The sequence below is a fragment of the Tenrec ecaudatus genome, chromosome 6, assembly GCF_050624435.1.
Source record: "Tenrec ecaudatus isolate mTenEca1 chromosome 6, mTenEca1.hap1, whole genome shotgun sequence".
NCBI classification, from domain to species: domain Eukaryota; kingdom Metazoa; phylum Chordata; class Mammalia; order Afrosoricida; family Tenrecidae; genus Tenrec; species Tenrec ecaudatus.
In genome coordinates, this window is record NC_134535.1 from 101,700,420 (window position 1) to 101,720,268 (window position 19,849).

The 19,849-nt window shown below is 38.9% G+C and overlaps 2 protein-coding genes across 2 annotated transcripts in view; one reads left to right on the forward strand and one right to left on the reverse strand.

Annotated features, from left to right (window-relative positions):
- The window catches only part of ERGIC2 (ERGIC and golgi 2), a 34,937-nt gene extending 27,339 nt beyond the window's left edge, over positions 1–7,598 (forward strand). Inside the window, exons 11-14 of the mRNA XM_075551919.1 lie at positions 375–472; positions 2,711–2,873; positions 6,881–6,963; positions 7,126–7,598. Coding sequence (XP_075408034.1) covers positions 375–472; positions 2,711–2,873; positions 6,881–6,963; positions 7,126–7,188 — 407 coding nt within the window. The 3' untranslated portion in view covers positions 7,189–7,598. The remainder of the gene's footprint in view (positions 1–374; positions 473–2,710; positions 2,874–6,880; positions 6,964–7,125) is intronic.
- A 9,323-nt stretch (positions 7,599–16,921) lies between these two features.
- Positions 16,922–19,849, reverse strand: part of LOC142451567 (fatty acyl-CoA reductase 2-like) — a 50,608-nt gene continuing 47,680 nt past the window's right edge. Inside the window, exons 10-11 of the mRNA XM_075553316.1 lie at positions 19,056–19,183; positions 16,922–17,084 (exon numbers count right to left, since the gene is read on the reverse strand). Of these exons, the coding sequence (XP_075409431.1) occupies positions 16,922–17,084; positions 19,056–19,183 (291 nt within the window). The remainder of the gene's footprint in view (positions 17,085–19,055; positions 19,184–19,849) is intronic.

Consider the following 19,849-nt stretch of genomic DNA (forward strand, 5'->3'; position numbering starts at 1 on the left):
GATGCTTTGCTTAGAGTATGTCTTCTGGTAATTTCACTATTGTGACTTCATTTTCCATTAGTTTCTGTGGAGATATTTATGAAGGGATGATACTCATGATAAAGGATATCTAAGCATGAGTTCATCCTTTTAAATATATTTTAATGTTTGTAAAGGTCTGTTTTATACTTACTTAAAACTGACATTATCGAGTCTGTATATTTCCTTCATTGGCTATTTCATAAAAAATTTTTTTAATGTTAAGCACTGTCATAAATAAAGTTAAATTTCATGTTAAATGTGTTTAATAGAAGGATGAAACAAACAAAACTATTTGGTAGTAGTTTTGTTGCTACCAGATTGATGAAAACAATGTTTATTTTTTTTAATCTCAGACAACCAGATGTTCCAATATTTTATTACAGTTGTGCCAACAAAATTACATACATATAAAATTTCAGCAGACACTCATCAGTTTTCTGTGACAGAAAGGGTAAGTTGACTTTGTTGTCTCCCTTCCCTGTGAAGTATGTTTAAAATATCAATTGATACTATTACCCTATTTAAAAACTTATTGCAAGTTTTGAAATATATTGACATATTTTAAGTCAGTATCATAGCAGAAGCAGTATGCTAGTATATTTAGAGCCAAAACTTTAAAGAAAGGAAGAAATAGATTTAAAACAAAGAATATAGTTATTTTTCAACCTGTAATGCTTTCTGTGCAGTTGAGACAGAGAATTGTTAAACTGGGGGCATTGATTTCTTTATCCTTTTATGTCTTAATTTTGTCATTTGCTTTTGTATTTTGTTTGAACGGTCCTTACATGTCTTCTAACAGATATTATCTGATATGTTTTATTTAGTTTTTAATTTAAAATGTGCCTATTCCTAATGCAGGCCTGGTTAATGTGTGGGATATATGAAATTTAGTTAGCGAGTTAGTCTGGTGGCATAGTGGGTTAGTTATGCAGTGGGCTACTCACCACAAGGTCAGAAGCTCAAGCACACCAACTGCTTCAAGGAAGAGATGAGGCTTTCTGTTCCCATAAACATTTACAGTCTCAGAAACCCACAGGGCGATTCCACTCTGTCACTGTAAGTTTGAATCTACTGATGGCAGTGAGTTGGTTGTGTTTTGTTTGGTTTCATTTGGAGCCTTGTTAGGATGCCTTCACAAAGTGTCAGTCAGAGCAGCGGCTTGTGAGAGACTGTCGGGCCAGGAAATACTCAGCACAGAGAGGTCAGTTCACAGGTTATGGCAACTGTTTTTGCGGGGATTCCAAAAACAACAATTTTGAGATTTTTTTTCAAAGTACGCTGAATGATCACAGAGACTTATGAAGAAGTTGTAAAAGGTAGACACTTATATTGGTGAGAAAAGGGCCAGGAAAAATTGTGCCCAGGAATTTTTTTTTCTTCTCAACATTTAGAGGGTAATTCGGAGACCTTACACACATGCCCTGCAGTCCTAATTTTAACCCGTCAGACTTCTTGTTGTTCTCCCAAGTGAAAGACCGTGTAGAAGGGCACATTTGGGTCCCTTGAGGATGTGAAAACTGCCCCTTTGATGTGATGTGGGCCAACGAGCTCGGAACCTCTGCCCTCAGTAGTGTGGAGGGTTAGGATGGGTGGACAGGGTGTGCCACGAAGCTGTGACTACCTCTGAGTCAGTTTAGGTGCTGAAAGCGTGTCTGGTGTTTAACTCGTAGTTACATTTCACTACATAAGAAAGGGTCACTGGAGTTGTCAGGTCAGGTGGCATGGGACTGACCTCTGGTCCTGGCACTTCTGAGGAATCACCACGAGCCTTACACACCACCCTAGTCGCTCACCTAAGTGCTGACAGCGCAGCTGATCATGCGGCCATGAGATTGGCGTATCAGCGCTTTAAGATAAAACTGCTTTATTCGTAGCTTGGAAAACAGCTGATTGCAAAGTTCTGTGCTTCTGGGAAAGAGTTTTTTAAAATTGCCCCATCAAAGAGTTTTACTTTCCCTTGGAGTGATAAACGATCACGTTGCTTGGATTCTTTAGCTTGCAGTTGGGTTCTATCTTGGAAAAAGAGGTGGGAACTGGCACAAAATACTGAACGAAGCACTGTGGTAGCAAAGTTGTTTAATTATAGAAATTAATGAAAAATTTTGCCAACTTAATTTTTTGAAGTGTAACCAGCATGTTTATTTTATGGTAAGTTTATGATACTAGTTATATCCCTTTCAAGAAAAAAGAGAATTCCTTTGTAAATGGAATATATCAAATATCGTTAGCTTTCAAATATTGATAGCTGTATGTTTTCTTCATGTGTTGTATCTCAGATCATTTCTTAGTAGTTTTAAAGCCTGGTTATTTAAGTGACTGGAAGTGAATACTTTTTTTTAAATGTAAATTCCTAGCAAATAATTCTTACAAAAAGTGTGTTGCATTAACTTAGTTTTGATTGATTTGCTCAGAGTAAAAAAAAAGTATCATACAGTTCTAAGCTCTTGAGCTCAGTAGAAAATGTATGTTCTTGTATATAAGGTGACTGCTTTTGAAAAGTAGTAAAAAATAATTATCCTCTTTTGATAATTTGGAACCATACAAGGAATACAGGATATTTTGATTGCCTTTAAAAGGCTTCGTACAGTAGAACCTTCGCAAGAAGAACGGGTGTCACATATCTGTAGGGTTTGAACTGAATACTGACTATACAAATAACCCAGTGATAAGAATTGCATCTCTCTTTTAGGAGCGTGTCATTAACCATGCTGCGGGCAGCCATGGAGTCTCTGGGATATTCATGAAGTATGATCTCAGTTCTCTTATGGTGACAGTGACTGAGGAGCATATGCCGTTGTGGCAGTTCTTTGTAAGACTTTGTGGTATTGTTGGAGGAATCTTTTCAACAACAGGTTAATATTTGTTTCTTATTTTGTCTGATTTCTTAAAGTGTTGTTTATTGAAATCAAGAACCTTTTCTAAAGAAGCAAGGAATATAGACATTCTTATTTTGAAATTGAAAAAAAACCTTTTTAAGGTTTAATTCCAAAATTCAAAAATTATATTAATTGACCATTAAGTTATGTTTAAGGGTGATTACACTATATGCTATCAAGATCCTGGGGTTGTGGGAATGATTGATAATGTTCTCTACCATAAAATGACAATGTTATCTCTAAGGTGAACCAGAGTCATGTATAAACCATAGATGCATGAATGGGTTTTGGACTTGCACTTAATTCTAGCCCCAATCTAAGAACAACTGTGACATGGCCTGCTTGACGCGCGACCTTCTGAAGAGATCACTGAAGATATGGGTCCTATTAGAAAGTATGCTGAAGAAACTCGATGGTCCCCAGCTATCAGATGTGTCTGGAGTTTTAAAGGCTTGTTTTCAAACAAGCACCCATCTAAGGGGTGGAAGAAGCACATTAGCCTGTGTGATCTGAGGATTGTAAGCAATATAATCCGATTCTAAGGAAGGAAATAACATCAGTGTTTAAAATTTGAACACCTGGCATGCGGAAGTCTATGGATGACAATGAAAGCCCAAAATCCAATCACAGGGTCCTCTTCACTCATGATTGACGGACGGGAACAGCTCTGTGAACAGCACTGTAATGTTGATTATGGCAGATGTGGTTGGGTCAAAATATGATATCAGTTGATCTCCCTTTTTGAACCATTTTAAAGCTGTTTCAGTAAAAAGAAAAAAAGTGAAGGGGAAGTACATGTGAATTTAGCCCCTGGTGGATCCCCTCTGACCATGGGTCAGGCTGTGAATAGCCCTATGATCCATTTGAATTTGTTCTAACTTGTAATATTTTCTGCTTGCTTTTCTATTAAAAAACATCTGTTTTACTTAGTGTTATTGTTAGTTCAGTTTGTTCCTGTTTTTCTGTGTGTAAGATCCAGGAAAGGTAAATCTCTAGAGAGTGACTGGATTGATGTTTCTTTAGGGTGTGATGAGGGAGGTTTGGGGGGAAATGGGGAGCAGAAGGCAATGGGTACAAGAATGTAGAAAGTGTTCTGAAATTGAATGTGTCAAAGATTATTGAATTCTAGGTGTGATTGAACTATTCAATTGTATGATATATGAATTATATGACAAAACTATTGAAAGAATAAAAGACGTAGGAAATATAATTTAGAAATGACTAAAAATTGTAACAACATCGGTTCCTATTTCTTGAGAATAAAACCAAAACCACTTAACTGCCTTCAAGTTGATTCCAGCTTCTAGGGGCAGTGGAACTTCCCCGTTGGTTTTTGAGGCTCTTCGTCTTCTGGGGAAGTGTGTGTGCCTCATCTTTCTCCCTCCAAGCAGATGGTGGGTTTGAACTGCTGGCCTCATGGTTTGGGAGTCCAAAGGGTGACTCCTTGAGAAGGGCATTACAAACACCACACAAAGGGAAAGCTTGAAAGAATTCCATACAGTTGGATTGGAATTTAAGACCTCGGAGTATTTAATAAAATGTAGTTAAATATACACATAGATAGGGGTATGTGTGTGTGTTGATTCTGTTTGCCAAGAGGGCCTATAAACAGACATACCAGCAGCCAAAGACATACCTAGATCTTGCCTCTTAAATTTTACTTTCTCTTAAAAAGACCCAAGGCTCCTTAGAGAAAGGACAGATTCCAAGGCTAAAGGCCTTGAGTCAAGAGCTTGGGATATCTTGCTTTGTCACGAAGTAAGAAATACCCCCAAAGAATAGTAGGAACACACCATTATTTAATAACTATAAAGTGCCCCCCAAAAGTGCTTGATTCCTAATTGGAATTTTTTTATGTAAGTTTAGGACTTTCCACTGGTATATAAAACCAGTTTCATAAAGCTAAAAGCCTGCCCCTCAGTTACGGATGACAGGGAAGTCCAAATTCCATTTGTGGTGTCCCCACATGGAGTAATCCTCCAATGAATCCCCAAGGATCGTAGTCTAAGAATGTTAATAAACTTACCGTCAGAGAGCATTGTAAAGTTAGTAGGTCAAGTTAGGTTAAAATGTAACACCTTATCATTTGATCTCCCTTTTTACCTTATTTTAAAGTTGTTTCAGATTTTACTATTTTCTTTTTCATTAGTGTTTTTCGCTTGTTTTATCATTGTTACTGGTTTTCTTTTGGTTTGGTTATTTGCTTCCTATTTGTGCATGATTTTCTGTATAAAAACCCAGGATAGGTAAGCTCTGGAGGCAATAACTGGATGCATAATTACCTGAGGGCATGTATGGCAGGAGAGGAGGGGGAAATGAGTGAGAAAGAGGGCATTCGGAAATTGAGCATGGTGATGATTGCACAGTTCTTGAATAATTAAAGGTGATTATATATGAAGTATATGCCAATAGGAAAAAAATGTTAAAGACCTTGGGGTTTCTAATCAAACAGAATGAACAGTTAATCTAAGTTCTGTCATTTACGTGGTGATAGTCGTGGATACGTCCGTCACCCACCTTTCCTGTGATTGTTTCCTTATCCATCAAAATGTGCTGTAGGATTACATCAGAAAATGGCCAGAGAAAGACATTTTGTCTTCATTTAAGATATTCTTTAGTATATCGTATATAAAATCCTCTTATGATATTTTGATCAATGCAATATTTAAAACTGGATTTTTTTCCATCAATACTGTTTTTATGGCTTCCAAAGTTCCTTGCTTCAGATTATATCATGAGATTTTTATAGAACCAGAATTTCATGATTATCAATAAAATTTCCAGATTATAATTATTTTGTTTAAGATATAATGAGTTACTTTCTTCATCACTGGACCCATCTATGGTGATTAAATGATTGTTTGAGACATTGAGGAGAGATTTTAAATTAGGTGATTGCTATTATCTTTTTGGCTTGAGATTTTGGGATTCTCTCAAAAATTACTTGCAGAATTGTAGTCATGATGATTTGAGTGTTTGAGTAGTAGAAAAGAAGCAGTTTGTTCATCCCCAGCCTCTAATTTTAGTCATGCCATTTATATAAATAAATAACTTTGTCAGAGCTTCATTTAAATTTGTGGTGTGGACACACCCTCACACCACAAGCTTGTTTGCTTTATGTACTTCTTTATAAATGTATTTGCTTATAAGTAAGTTGCTGGTATGTGATGCATTCTGCACCCTAGAACTGTTTGCTCTACAAAGTTATGAATTCTATAGCCTTGTGATTTCAAAAGGGAGCTGTGGTGGTATAGTAGTTACACCTTGAGCTACATTCCAAAAGGTCAGCGGTTCAAAACCACTCCTTTGGAGAAAGACAGGGCTTTTTACTGCCATAACCACAGGGAGGTTGTAGCCTGCCCTGTAGGGTCATTATGAGTCTGCATCTACTCGAGGGGAGTGAGTCTGTCATTTGTTTTTGGCTTTTTTTAACCCACAGAAGTGAATAAAGCAAACTCATTTTTTTACTTTGGGGGTCAAATGACCCTTTCACAGGGGTCGCCCAATTCATAACAGTAGCAAAATTACAGTTATGAAATAGTGACAAAAATCATTTTATGGTTAGAGGGTTGGGTCACTACCACATGAGGAACTGTATTAAAAGGTCGTGGCATTAGGAAGGTTGAGAACCACTGTCTAGCCCATGCAGGAGCAAGAAGACTTAATTGTGCTGTGGGTTAGGCATTGGGGATGTTAATCACACAGTTGGTGGTTCAGACCCATCAGCCTTTTCACAGGCAGCAGAGGAGACAAGCTGCTTCTGTAAAGATTTGGACTTGGAAGAAGTCCCTAAGGAGCGGTTCTGCTTTGTCTTAGGGACTTGATTTGAGTTGGAATCAACTTGATGGCAGTGGATGTGGTTAGTCCATTAGAATTGACTGCTTCATTCTTCCATGATGATTTAGGAAATTATTTCCTTATGTAAGCATTACATCTGCCTATTTTCTGTTGATGTTATTTAATAAACTTATTGTTTATCCTAGGTATGTTACACGGAATTGGAAAGTTTATAGTTGAATTAATTTGCTGTCGTTTCAGACTTGGAGCCTACAAATCTGTCAGTTCTGTAAGTGGTATAGTATAAATATTGCCAATCCCAGCAAATCATTGTAAAGTCTTAAAAAGATCAGTTTTTGCTGCTCAAAATGAATTGCCCAAATAAAATTTATCTCAAAGGAAATAGTGCAAAGAATAAAACTTATGCTTTGGTCTTTTCTTTTTTTCCTAGATACCCTTTGAGGATGGCCACACAGACAACCACGTACCTCTTTTAGAGAATAGCCCTCATTAGCACCTCCGGAGTGGAGGAGAATGAACTTTGCCTGAGACATAAAACCTTTTTTAATAATAAAATATTGTGCAATATATTCAAAGAAAATAAAATATGAATGAGAAGCTGGAAACACACCTATTGGGGAAAAAAAGAAGCAAACAAGCCCCAAATTGAAACCTTTATATGTTTTGTCTGAGACCATTGTCCTTGAAGAAATTATGCCACTCATCAGTGATTAAGCCCAACAGAAGCTTTGCTTTGTAGGCGACCCTTCCGATCCTTCCAGAACAATGGCAGTACCTAAACTAGTGACAAAACGTCTGAAGAGAAGATATCAAGCCACCTTAAAAAAGGCATTGCTAAGTGCAAATGTTTGTGCCCCTTGTTTTTAAAAGCTATGATGTGAGAATAAAATATGGAAAAACCTATGGAAAGCTAGTCTAGACTATAAAAAATTGTGACCAGGTCCCACTATTAATAAAGGAAAATGGGCTCTAGTCCCTATGTTATAGCCATAATAATGTTAAGCCATATTGACAAGACTATCAGAGAATTTGGTCCCAAGAAGGTAACATTTTCTTTGAACTGTGCTTATTGACTTCAGAACTGGGTCTAAAAAGGCTAAAGTTACTTTTTTACAGGGGGAGTTTGATAAGTACAATGAGAAACAAAGGAAGCATCATTGACAGCTTTTATAGTGGGGTCTTATGTATTGAGAAAGCACATTCAAAAAGGATGAAGTTTGATAATTTGATCATTGTAGCATTGGCATGCTACAGGGGCAGGGAAGTGATATGAAAAGATTCGCTGCTGATAATAGAAAGTGGTTTATCCAATATCTGAGGAGAGAAGCAGGGAGGGAATGTTGGGGACATGTTACGGTGAGCGGGGAATAGGGTAAAGTTAAGTCAGTGTAATGTCAAGGCTGAGAGACTGTACTAAATCGTGTCTGTTAGACTGGAGTGGATTGCAGAAGACGCATGTGCAGTTATCCCGGGTCCTGGGTGTGCTCCATTCTGTACTCCTGGGTGTGCTGCTAGGTTTGCTTTTTTCTATTTTAAAGGTTGCTTTTGAAGAGAAGGAAAAAAATGTGAGGGCGCGGTCACTCGGGCGCCATTAAAAACTAAGGTGTGTGCCAACAGTACTTACTGTAGTCCTTAGAAGAATCAGCTCGTGTACATAATTTTAATCATGTAGGGAAATGGGCCAACAATTCTGGGTCAAGAACAGTGTCGAAACTTTAAGAGAGTAGATTCAAACGCTGGCTTGTGGAGAAGGAGGCTTCATGAGTTATTAATGGAGTTTCCCGCTGTTGAGCTTCCTTAGAGCAGTTGGACTCACTGTGATGAGGGAAGGGAAAGAATGACAAAGCTACACTTGCAGGACAGTTTCTCTTGGGTAGGACATTGCAGAAGATAGCAGAAGCATCTTTGTTTAAGACACCGCGTTTCCATTAACCGATTAGTATAAGCAACATATTGATTATTAAAACAATTAAAAAAGACAAAAAAACCCTCCAGAAAATAAATGCACTTCTGGGTTCTTGTGTTTTTTAGCTACTGTTTTCTAAATTCTTACTAGGAATGAATGGAATTTAAAAGACATTTCATTCAAATTAGAATTCTATTGAATTCAGACTGTATTTTGGTTCTCTTGAATGTCTGTAAATTCAATGAAATATTTTGCTTTTACTGGAAGGAAAGAAAATAGATTAAGATTATTTTCTGTCAGTTAGAGTTATAGCAGTTTTTTAAAAGCCCTCTTAAAATTATTTGGATACTTAAGTTCATTGTTTACTTGCTTTTCAAATGCCGTACTAAAACTTTAATGGAATCAATCTGTGCAAGTGAAAGTGACTATAAAAGGAGTTTTCTAAAATCAAAATCTGTTTTGCCATCAATTTCCATTCAAAGTTTAAAAGCAGTTTCCAACTGACATTGTGTACGTAGGGCTGTGTTTTGGCCTTGCAGGTATTGAGATTCTGGCCACCTGTCATGGTGGTGGCTGCAAATGAGCATCGGTTGGGCGGTTTGGGACCGACTTCACCAAGTGTTTCCTGCCGACAAGAGCCCTCTCCTGCCCTGGCTAGTGCAGAACTTTGCCCTGGGCCAGGGGTGTCCTGAGCCAAAATAGCCAGCCTTTCACTCAAGCCTCCTTTGCCTTCTATCAGGGTATTTACGTCGCCCTAGAAATCCAACCTCAAGTTATGTGAGATGGATTTGTTTATTACCATTTTTAGTAATTTTTTCATCTTTGCCTATATGTGGACTGTAAAAATTAATACCTTTCAGTGAATATTTGTACACTTCAAACTACCTCTTTGGAAAAGTATAACTGAGTTTTTGTCACAGTTACAAAATTACTGCTAATTCTCAACTTGATTATCACACTTAAGCACTTATGAGTAGTACATGTTTTTACAAAAAATATGAATATAAACAACGTTTGCAGTCTTGACTAAACTGTATAGTTCAGAAAGGAATGACTAAGGTTTCCTTTTTAATGGTATAAACAGGAATCTATTATATATTTTTTGTGTGTCTTAGGTTAGTGACTCAAATATAAAACATAGATGAAACTCTACTAGTTCAAAAATACAATTTACGTTAAGTTCAAGGTGCATATGTTTTATAATTTAATATTTACTTAGACCTAAGCAGTAGTACATTTAACATCACAGACTGTCCATTGCTCTATTGCATCAGTTATTTCTCTGTGTTTTCAGTCTAGCAAGCCAAATGCAGTTGCCTCTTTATTCAATATTGTTCAAATAGCACTGTTTCTTTACTATTTTATGCTATAATGCTTGGATCAATCCCTAGTATTTTCTTGGTAACACATACACATAGTCCAAGGATAGTTCTTTGTCCTGTTTCCTAAGCATTTCCTCAGTAATGAAGTTGTTTGCGTCAGTTTAGGAATAGAAAACAAAGTACCCTGGACCTTTATATTTTTCTTGTTGAGTTTTGTTTGGTTTGGGAGAGAGACAAGTGGATATAAAACATTTCAAGTGTTATCTCATCCCCAACATTTGGACTCTAATAAAACTACAAGTTTCCAGCGATTTCTTTGTCTTTTTGATCCTCATAGACAGACAGTTAAGATCATGTGCCCGTCTCCGTCACGTTGATTCTGACTCATGGTGGCCTCGTGTGTGGAACTGCTCCGGAGAGTTTGCAGTGGCTGGTTATTTGAAAGGTTTGCCACGGCTTCCGTCAGAGGCACCTCTGGGTGGACTCCAACCTTCAACACTTTGACTGGCAGTCCAGAGCATTAGCCATTTGCACCACATGCTCCTGTAGCTCATCTTTCGTTGCATAAAGAACCCAAACTCTCCCCATATGAAGGGCCCTCCGAGGTTCTTGGGGGAATTCAGTATCTTTCATTTTTGCATGAAGCTTTTGAACTCCCCTCATATCTTCAATTCAGAATCAGTATTTCAAATTGGAATACACCTAAAATGTTTATTTAAAGAGCTGTTTGAAGGTATCAACTGTTTATAAACCAGATGAGCAGTATCTGGATTTTCACCTTAACTTTGGTTAAACATTTTCTTTTCTAAGTATGTACGCTTTAGAGGATACTACCAGTTAAGAAGCAATAGTCAAATTGATTTTGACTCCAAATGCGTCAGCTTTGACTGCTCCATGGTCTTCAGGAATGGCTTTTCTGGAAGTACACTGCCTCTTGATGTGCCTCTACAGGAACTCAAACTACCAACCTTTCGGTTATCAGCCCGTTCATTTTTGGTTTAACTCTGCTAATCAGAGGCTCCTCTCTCTCAGCTAAGTTACATCTTTAAAATCAGCCATTGTTAAATCTCTTTTACTGTTTTTAGTCAGATAATTTTCTCTATATGTGGGCATCTACATCCTAGGTGGCACAAGCAGTTTCCAAGTGACGAACGTAGAGGTTGGCAGTTCAGATCCACCCAGCGGTGCCTCAGAAGAAAGACCTGGGTGGAGTACAGCCAAGATCACCTTATGAAGTGTTTCTACTCTGTCACACCAGGTGGCAAAAAGTCAGCATCAACTTGGTAATGGACTGGGTTTAGGTTTATGTGGATCCATGGGACAAAGATCACTTCTTACAACACGGAGCTATGTTCCCAGGTGTCGTAATGAGGATCGCAGGTCTAGAAAAGTAATTTTAACAAGGGAACACTTGTATTTTAAAGCAAATGAAGTTTACTAAGGCTTGGTGCAAATTAAATTGTTGAGATAGCCATTAGATGTGTGGATGTATAGCATCTACTTGGATAGGACATTGCTGAAAGGATCTCTATGTCAAGACCCTCCTCCAGTGTACATTCTTTGTGTATCTGTACTTTACCACAAAGAACACTTCTCTAGCTACATGAATATGTTAAAGTATCCTGGCGGCACTATAGGGTCAGTAAGCACTGGACGGCTCACTGAAAGGGCTGCAGTTCAAATCATGAGCTGCTTCCCTGGGAAAGGATGAGGCTGCCTGCTCCTGTAAAGATTTCTCGCATAGGAAACCCTGTGTAGTGTCGGTATGAGTCAGACTTTGGGTTTTATTGTATTGCTTTAAAGATCAGTAAGTAATAGAGAAGTAACATTATCAAAATGGAGTCAGAACTATGTCACGACTAACAATGGAATGAGGACACCTGACTGTACTGTAGACTAGCGATCTACAAGTCCTTCAGAATTTAGGCCACGGTCCTCAAACTGTGGGTCGTGACCCATTTGGGGGTCGAACAACCCTTTCACAGGAGTCGTCCCATTCATAACAGTAGCAAAATTAAATTTAGAAAGCAAAGGAAATAATTTTATGGTTGGGGGGTCACAACATGAGGAAGTGTATTAAAGGGTTGCAGCCTTAGGAAGGTTGAGAACTGCACTTATGCAAAAATCCCGTGAGAATTTGGGTATAATCCATAATAACGTTTTCGAGTTTTATGTCCACCTACCTCAACTTTTCCTAGTTTTAATTATCTCAAGTACTGACAAGTCTTCACCTGTCTGGCGCTTTTTCAAATATACTCTAAGTAGAGAGTTTGCCTTTTTTATATTTTTAAATACAGGCCTGTTTGTTCTTTCCATCTTCTTCAAATTGGAAGGTTCTTACACACACGAGGCACTTGAATCCTTGTACATTAATCTTGATGCACAATTTTTAACAGGCATTTTGAATACAGATGCCTAATTTTGCTGTTTCATTCAGGAGAGAACTTCATCTATGTTACTTCCCTGATGTCACAATGGAACGGTTTTCAGCATACTCGTCTAACCGTATTGGCGTCAGATGGAGGCAAGTGTGTGCCTATGGGCTAGACTTACATACATAGTCATCTAGTTACGTGTTTAGTCTCTTGAAAGAGTTTTTGGAAGCTGGTTTTCCCCTCTCTTGGTGAGTAGAATGGACAGGAGGGAATTGGTCCCAGGAGACAACAATTGAACAAAGGCACAACGGGAGAAAAGTGACTTGTTTTCATTGTTCACTTTTTCCCCCACACTGGATTGTAGCTGTACTTTATTTCCTATTAGTTTAAATACTCATATATGGTACAGAAATCTGTAATGAATGACGTATATGTTGAAATTAATTGGCATTTTATCACAAGAGCACTTGGCTGTGTTTTAGTAGCAGTAGTACAGACCCAGCTCTGGTGATGTGGTGGTTATGCACTAAGCTGCTCGTGCCAAGGTCAGCAGTTCAAAATCACTGGCCTCTCTGCAGGGGAAAAGCCAGGGCTCTCTGTTCCTGTAAAGAGTTACAATCCTAGAAACCCACCAGGGTAGCTCTGCCGCGTTCTATAGGGTCGCTGCGAGTCGGCAGTGAGTTTAATTGAGTATGGCCCCAAAGACGGTAACCTGTTCCATCCCAAATACCGCGCATATGGTACATGGACCTTCGCCAGCCAGCACGAGGCTCCTCTCGGGGTCCAAGGCCAGCCGATTAAGGGGCTCTGTTGGGCAGCGCCTCGGCAGAGATATTCAGCAGGAGTGTTCTCTCAGAGGGATACGATACACTTCCACAGATAACAGAGGCCCTGAACCCAGCGGGTCTCATACCAGAAGAGGCAGCAGCAGGGTGCGGTGGGTTGACTTTGAATCATAACTGAGGCAGGATGCAGGTTATTTGAAATAAAAAATAATAACCTAGATCATGTTGATAGATGGCCACTATCCTTTTACTCCATTGAGTACTGCTCTTGGAATGGTTAATGTTATTCTTGTTGCAGATCTCGTGCATGTGTTGTCAAGAAATGGAGTCAGCTAGGCGTCAGTGCTGCTTCCTGTCCATACTGTTATTGGTATGGGCCGTTGAATTTATTCTCAACTCAGGGAGCCCGCACACAATGGAAGGAAACACTCCCTGGTCCTTTGTCATCCCCATGAACAGTTACAGACTAGAAGGCTGTTACCAGTAGGGCTGTTACCAAAACTGGTTGGTTTGGGGAAGTAGATTACCAGGCCTTTCTTCCTGCTCTTAGGCTGGAAGCTCCACTGAAATTTATTCAGCACCATATCAACCAGCAAGCCTCCAGAACTACATATGAGGTGCATTGGCTGGTCCTTCATCCTAAGTCTCCCACCTCACAAGACAGGCTTCAGGGCCCTCGCACCACGTCTGGAATTGAAACCCGCGAGCCGCTCATCTGGTCTCTTACCGGGCGTTGCTAGGCGCCGCCAGATTGATTTCATTCTCTCTTGAAATGGAGAAGTAACCCCTCTTGATGACGTGGTGTCGCGGCTGTGATGCGTATCCTCTGCAGTTCGAAACCACCAGCGGCTCCTCTGGAAAAGACGAGGCTCTGCTCCCACAGGGAGTTACTTTCTCAGAAACCCACAGGGGTCGCTCTGAGTCAGCACGGACGATTGGCCGGGAGATTGGCTTAGGTTTGGAAGGCATGGGGAGAGTGGGCCCATAGTTCACTTTTTTAAATTAAAAGTTATAATGAGAATACTTGATCAGAGGAGTTGATGAATTACTGAACCACAAAAATTACAGTACGTTCTTAAAACTACACCTTAACCCAATTCTGTTGAACTCTCGATTTTATATTTTTATCATGGTTCCCAAGAATATGAATCTACTTAAAAGCAACAATACCAACAATAGCTTGTAACTTAACTGATGGAAACTCAAAGCACTGGATAGCCGCCTTAACTATAGGTTATGGAAGGCTTCGTTTCAGCGCTGGGTTACCTGCCCTGGAGAGTGGTTCCTGGAATTTAGAGAGTCTTAAATATGCCCTTCGCAAGCTCAGCAATATCGGGTCAGTTAACATTGGGTCAGAAAATCTCACTTGATCCTGGGTTGGACACTCCAATGACGGAAAGTGCCTTTCTGAGTACCGATTTCCAATTACCCCAGGAAGTGAACGGAATTAACCACCCATCTTTCTTAACAGCTTACACCTGTGAAATTTTAGTGGCGTGATTCTTACCATTAAGTTACTTCGGCCCCAAACATTATGTTTGAATGCTATTTCATCTCTTCACCATGAAGAGTTGTTGCTGTCTACGATGCCCTCACCTCTCATTTGAGTACAGTTGGGAGAGGGCTTATAGGAATAGGATAGGAGCCTGAGAATTTTGCAGGGTAAGTCAAAAGGATTGACAAAATCATAGAAATACTTAAAATATTAAGATCGGAAATCTTTATTAAACACATTAAAATACGTTTCTCATCATACCCTCCATCTAGCTCTGCCCTTCTAAAGGTAACGGCACCATCTCTTTACCCTTCCTTCCCCCCGAGATTTCCACGCTATTCCACGTCAAAAAGAGCATTGACATCTGCAAGGAACTCAAGTCATGTTCCTTGCCAATGTTCTTTGAGTTTGGAAACAAAAATACTGAAGGCAGTGGATGGGGGAAGATTTCTTAATGAAACCTGGAATGGAATTTGCTGCCGGGGAAGAAGGAGCAGGCACATTGGGATGACACAACTTTCCGGGCCTTTTCCCTAACAAGGTAGTTTTCAACATTTTTAAAACGTCTCCATTAATAAGCCCTTGTGATCTTCCTGGGTCCTTTGAGAAGACCTATCAAGAATATTTCTTTAGAATTCCAAACAGTGAACCGCCTGAGGTGATTTCTCTCCTTTAATTCAACTGGTGCAGCAGATGCAGATGCTACTTTTTGTGCTTGGTCTTTTACTTTGAAGGCTCTCTTAACAAGAGACAAAGGCAAGGGTATTAATGAGGAGACAAGGGTTTTACTGAGAACTTTCCTGCCACCATCTGCAGACCTGAGATCTACCAAGTTTTGTTGGGAACAAACTCATCATAGAGGAATTTGAGCAATAGTAGGCATGCTACTTTTAGACTTAACCTTGTATATAGTTTTTACACATTAAATTATTTGGAATATATATATATATATTTAAGCAAACAAAACTTCTCTAAACTTAGTCATCCAGTGAAGTGTACCTCTGTTGCAATGCATTAAACATTTAATATGCAAATAGAGAATGATTGAGAGTAACAATTTCTCTCACAAGCATATAAGAGTTCTCTTCCTCATATTAGGGAAAAAAGAAACCACGAGTCTAAGAATTTATTTGCAATTCTGTTTCATGGCAAAGAGTAAGGGAATGGGTTTCTATGTGATTCTAGCTTAGAACAACCAACTTCAGGCCTGGATGAAAGAGCTCAGATGCAAGCATTTGGGGGAGTTTGATGAACAAGAAACTCAAGAGGGTTATCAAGATGGTGATTTTGAAGAAGGCATTTGGAAATAAGAGTTGTCAAACTCAAAATGAGAAATAATTTTATCTGAAAGCATAACAGTGTCCCAAATGCCAACACATTCGAGTCCTGCCTACTCAGGATGCATGAGTAAGTAAGTACACTGCAATGGAAACGCTCCCCTGGGCTCAACATTCCATACACGATGATTGACATCTCGGGTTCCATTTTAGGCTTAAAAGGTGAGTATAGTTGAGGAAAGGTCCTTAGGTGGTACAAATTGTTTGCTGTAAGCTCCTAACAGAAAGGTTGGCCGTTTGGATTCATCCAGTGGTGCCATGGGCAAATAGGCCTCTTAATCTGTTTGAGTAAGATAATAAATAGTCCAAGAGACTCCTGGAGTAGAATGTTACCCATAAAGTACATAGGTTTGTCATAAGTTAGAATTACTTGACAGCCCATAGGTTTATATTTTTTGGAGGGGTGAATCAGGTGGTGTTCTGTTTTGTAGTTGAAGAAACTGAAATGTGAATCCACTTTTCCACTTCTCTCACCTTTAAATAGAATTTCAAAGTATAACATAGAAAGGAAAGACTTTTTCAGTGGAGAATTATTTCTCTTCCTGTTTGTGAGGAAGTTGAGACCTTTCCTCCATTAGAGAACTTGACTATAAAACTTTCTACAAGGTATCCCAGAACAGTCTCAAGGTCAGAACTACCTTTCGTTGGCACTTATCAGCCTCTACCACTTTTTTTGTGTGTGTTTACTGAGTTGAATGTCTTTCAAGGAAAAAAGTCTATAGAAAGAACATTTTGGTGTTTTATATGCAAGAACATATAAATGGGCTATAAGGGAATGGTGGAAATAAATAATTTTTTCTAACAATCTAGGTATATGATTATGAACTAGAATAACTTTCCTTCTCTCACTGGGGGGAAAGAGGATTGCATTGTTAAGACACAGGAAGGAGTGTTTGACAGCATGCATTTGGGCACGTGCCTTGTTACATCCTAAGCTTGAGAAGCACAGTTGGCTGTTTTAGAAGTGTCGAAGGTGTTCTAGGTAATAGGTGATGACTGAGCGTTCTTATGCCTTGAGTGTGCTCAATGCTCTAAAGTAAGAGAGGAATTTATAACAGAAGTGAACGATGAAGAACCAGACATTCCGAGCCATCTGAGATCTTGCAATGAGCAGGCGCCAGGCGATGAGCAACAGGAGAGTATTCATGAGGTAGTGAATATTTCGGACCCTGGAGGACAGATACACAGAACCAAGTTAAAAATAGTGACAAATACCCAGTCATGTTATCTGAAGCATAAATGTGCTCTTTTATGAACAGACAATAACAAGTGCTTATAAGGAGTGTGGTATGTCTATTGAAATGTTCTTTGAACTTGATTTTTATATTTTATTTGCTCACCATTCTTAGTGAATAATTGGATTTCTACATCATTCTCTTAACTAGTTTTCCTTGGTCATGGCTTACTCTACCACAAATGTGGTTAGAATCTCTAACTCACTGCCAGAGTGGATGTCGACGCCACCCCTTTGTGAGTTTCCAAGACTAACTGTTTACAGAAGTATAAAGTCCCATGTTTCTTCCTGGGAGTGGCTGAAGGTTTCGAACTACTGAACATGCAGATTGCTGCCCAACATATATCCACTACACCACCAGAGCTCCTTGTGTTTAGTGTAATCTTTCTTAAATATACTTTGGTAATACTGTTTTTTTTATACTTTCTTGTTCCCAAAAGCTAAATGCTGAAGTCCATAGCTTGCTATTGAAGGTTCTGCCCCATCAGTTTGCAATCTAATTGTTTATCCTGATCTTTTTTGCAATGCAAATACTGTGCTTCTGTCAGAAATACATCACATTGGCATCATGATTTTTCTCTCCAGAAAATATTAACTGAAAAAAAATTTTAGGAAGTTGGAAGAATGCTTTCATGATTTACTCAGCTTAAATTCCAGAATTCCATCTACCAGCTAGTTAAGTAGACTTTTTCAGTGTCACCTTTTTGTAGGGTCTGATAGAAAAGCTTGGTGCAAATCATACCTCGTGTGCTTCCCATGTGTTAATAATAAATTACTTACTTCTTTGGTAAAAATGGGATACCAACAATGCAATAATACTATCTGCTTCCTATGTAAGTGTTAAGGAGCCCTGGTTACAGTGCATGATGAGTGTTAAGCTCACGCACAGCAGTTGGAATACACCAGGGAGAAATATACGGTGCTCTGCTCCTATAAAGACGCATTGTATACTCTGCCCCTATAAAGATTCACTGTATACACTCTGCTCCTAAAAAGATGTTCACTCTGCTTCTATAAAGATGTATACTCTCTGGCCCTATAAAGATGCACTGTATACCCTCTGCTCCTATAAAGATGCACTGTATACTCCCTGCTCCTATAAAGATGTTCACTCTCTGCTCCTATAAAGATGCACTGTATACTCTCTGCTCCTATAAAGATGCATTCTATACCCTCTGCTCCTTTAAAGATGTTCACTCTCTGCTCCTCTAAAGATGCACTGTATAATCTCTGCTCCTATAAAGATGTTCACTCTCTACCCCTATAAAGATGCACTATATATTCTCTGCTCCTATAAAGATGTTCACTCTCTGCTCCTATGAAGATGCACTGTATACTCTCTGCCCCTATAAGATGCACTGTGTACTCTCTACTCCTGTAAAGATGTTCACTCTCTGCTTCTATAAAGATGTATACCCTCTACTCCTATAAAGATGTACACTCTCTGCTCCTTTAAAGATGTGTACTCTCGGAGACCCTCCAGAAAGCCCCTTTCTGCTGGAACAGATGTGATGACTGGGTTTGGGGTAGGTTTTTTAGGGTTATGGCAAAGACCAAAGGAAACAATGTATGATCTAGAGCAGTTGTTCTCCACCTGTGGACCGCGACTCCTTTCTGGTTGGAACAACCCTTTCATGGGAGTCGCCTGATTCATAACAGTAGCTATATGACAGTGATGAATTAGCAATGAAAATAATTTTATGTTGGGGTCACGACCACATGAGGACCTGTATGAAAGCATCACAGCATGAAGAAGGTTGAGAACCACTGGTCTAGATCATTTGACCCGTAATGTACTAATGCTCAAGAAATTTAAATTCTTCTTCTTCACCAACATTTCATGTCTTGTATAAAACCAAGACCATAGTAAGTGTTTAGTACATATTGACTGACTGATTAGCCTTACCTTCTGAATTGTTTTTTTGCTTCTGGGACTCCAGCCATATCCTCTTTCAATAAGTACATCTTAATTCCCAAAATATAATTTTCAATGTATTCCCTCCAATTCAATGGACGTACATCAAAATTGAATATCTGAAAGGCAAGAAGAGATTATGATTATCAGTATCATTGGATGATCACATGGTCACCTTTAAATCTCGTACATAAATGAGTGCCATTACATTTGGATCCTGTTGAAGAAGAGATTATTTGAACTGTTATCTTAAAAGACACCAACAATATGGATGGCCATATAAACAGGAACATTTTAACACAGAGCAAGCATTCCTCTTCAGTGGCAAATTAAAAATCAATGGTGTCCCACTAATTGTCAAAATGTTGAGATTTAGCTTAAAATATAGTGCTGCTGTAGCAGCAAACATCTTTGTTTTTTTCAACAACCAAAACAGCCTCACCAGAAGGAAAACACTTTGAATCAAATCGACTGTCCTGTGGGAGAGGTCAACAGAGAAGGTCAACATCATCAGTCAAAACAAGGCCAGAATCGGGCCAGCCCAGCATTTCCTCTTATGGAAGTTCCATTAGAAGATGACAATTAGAACAGATCCACATGAGCCAAAAGACAACCTTGAGTATGTACCCCTGTATTTTGAAAACATCTCAAGAACAGATTTAATGCACTGAACATTAATGACCCTGATGACCTGTGAACATTAACGACCCTGAGGATCTTCAGAGTATAATACAGGAAGAAAGTGCAAAGTCATTAAAAGGTTATGGAAGAAAACAAAGATCTAA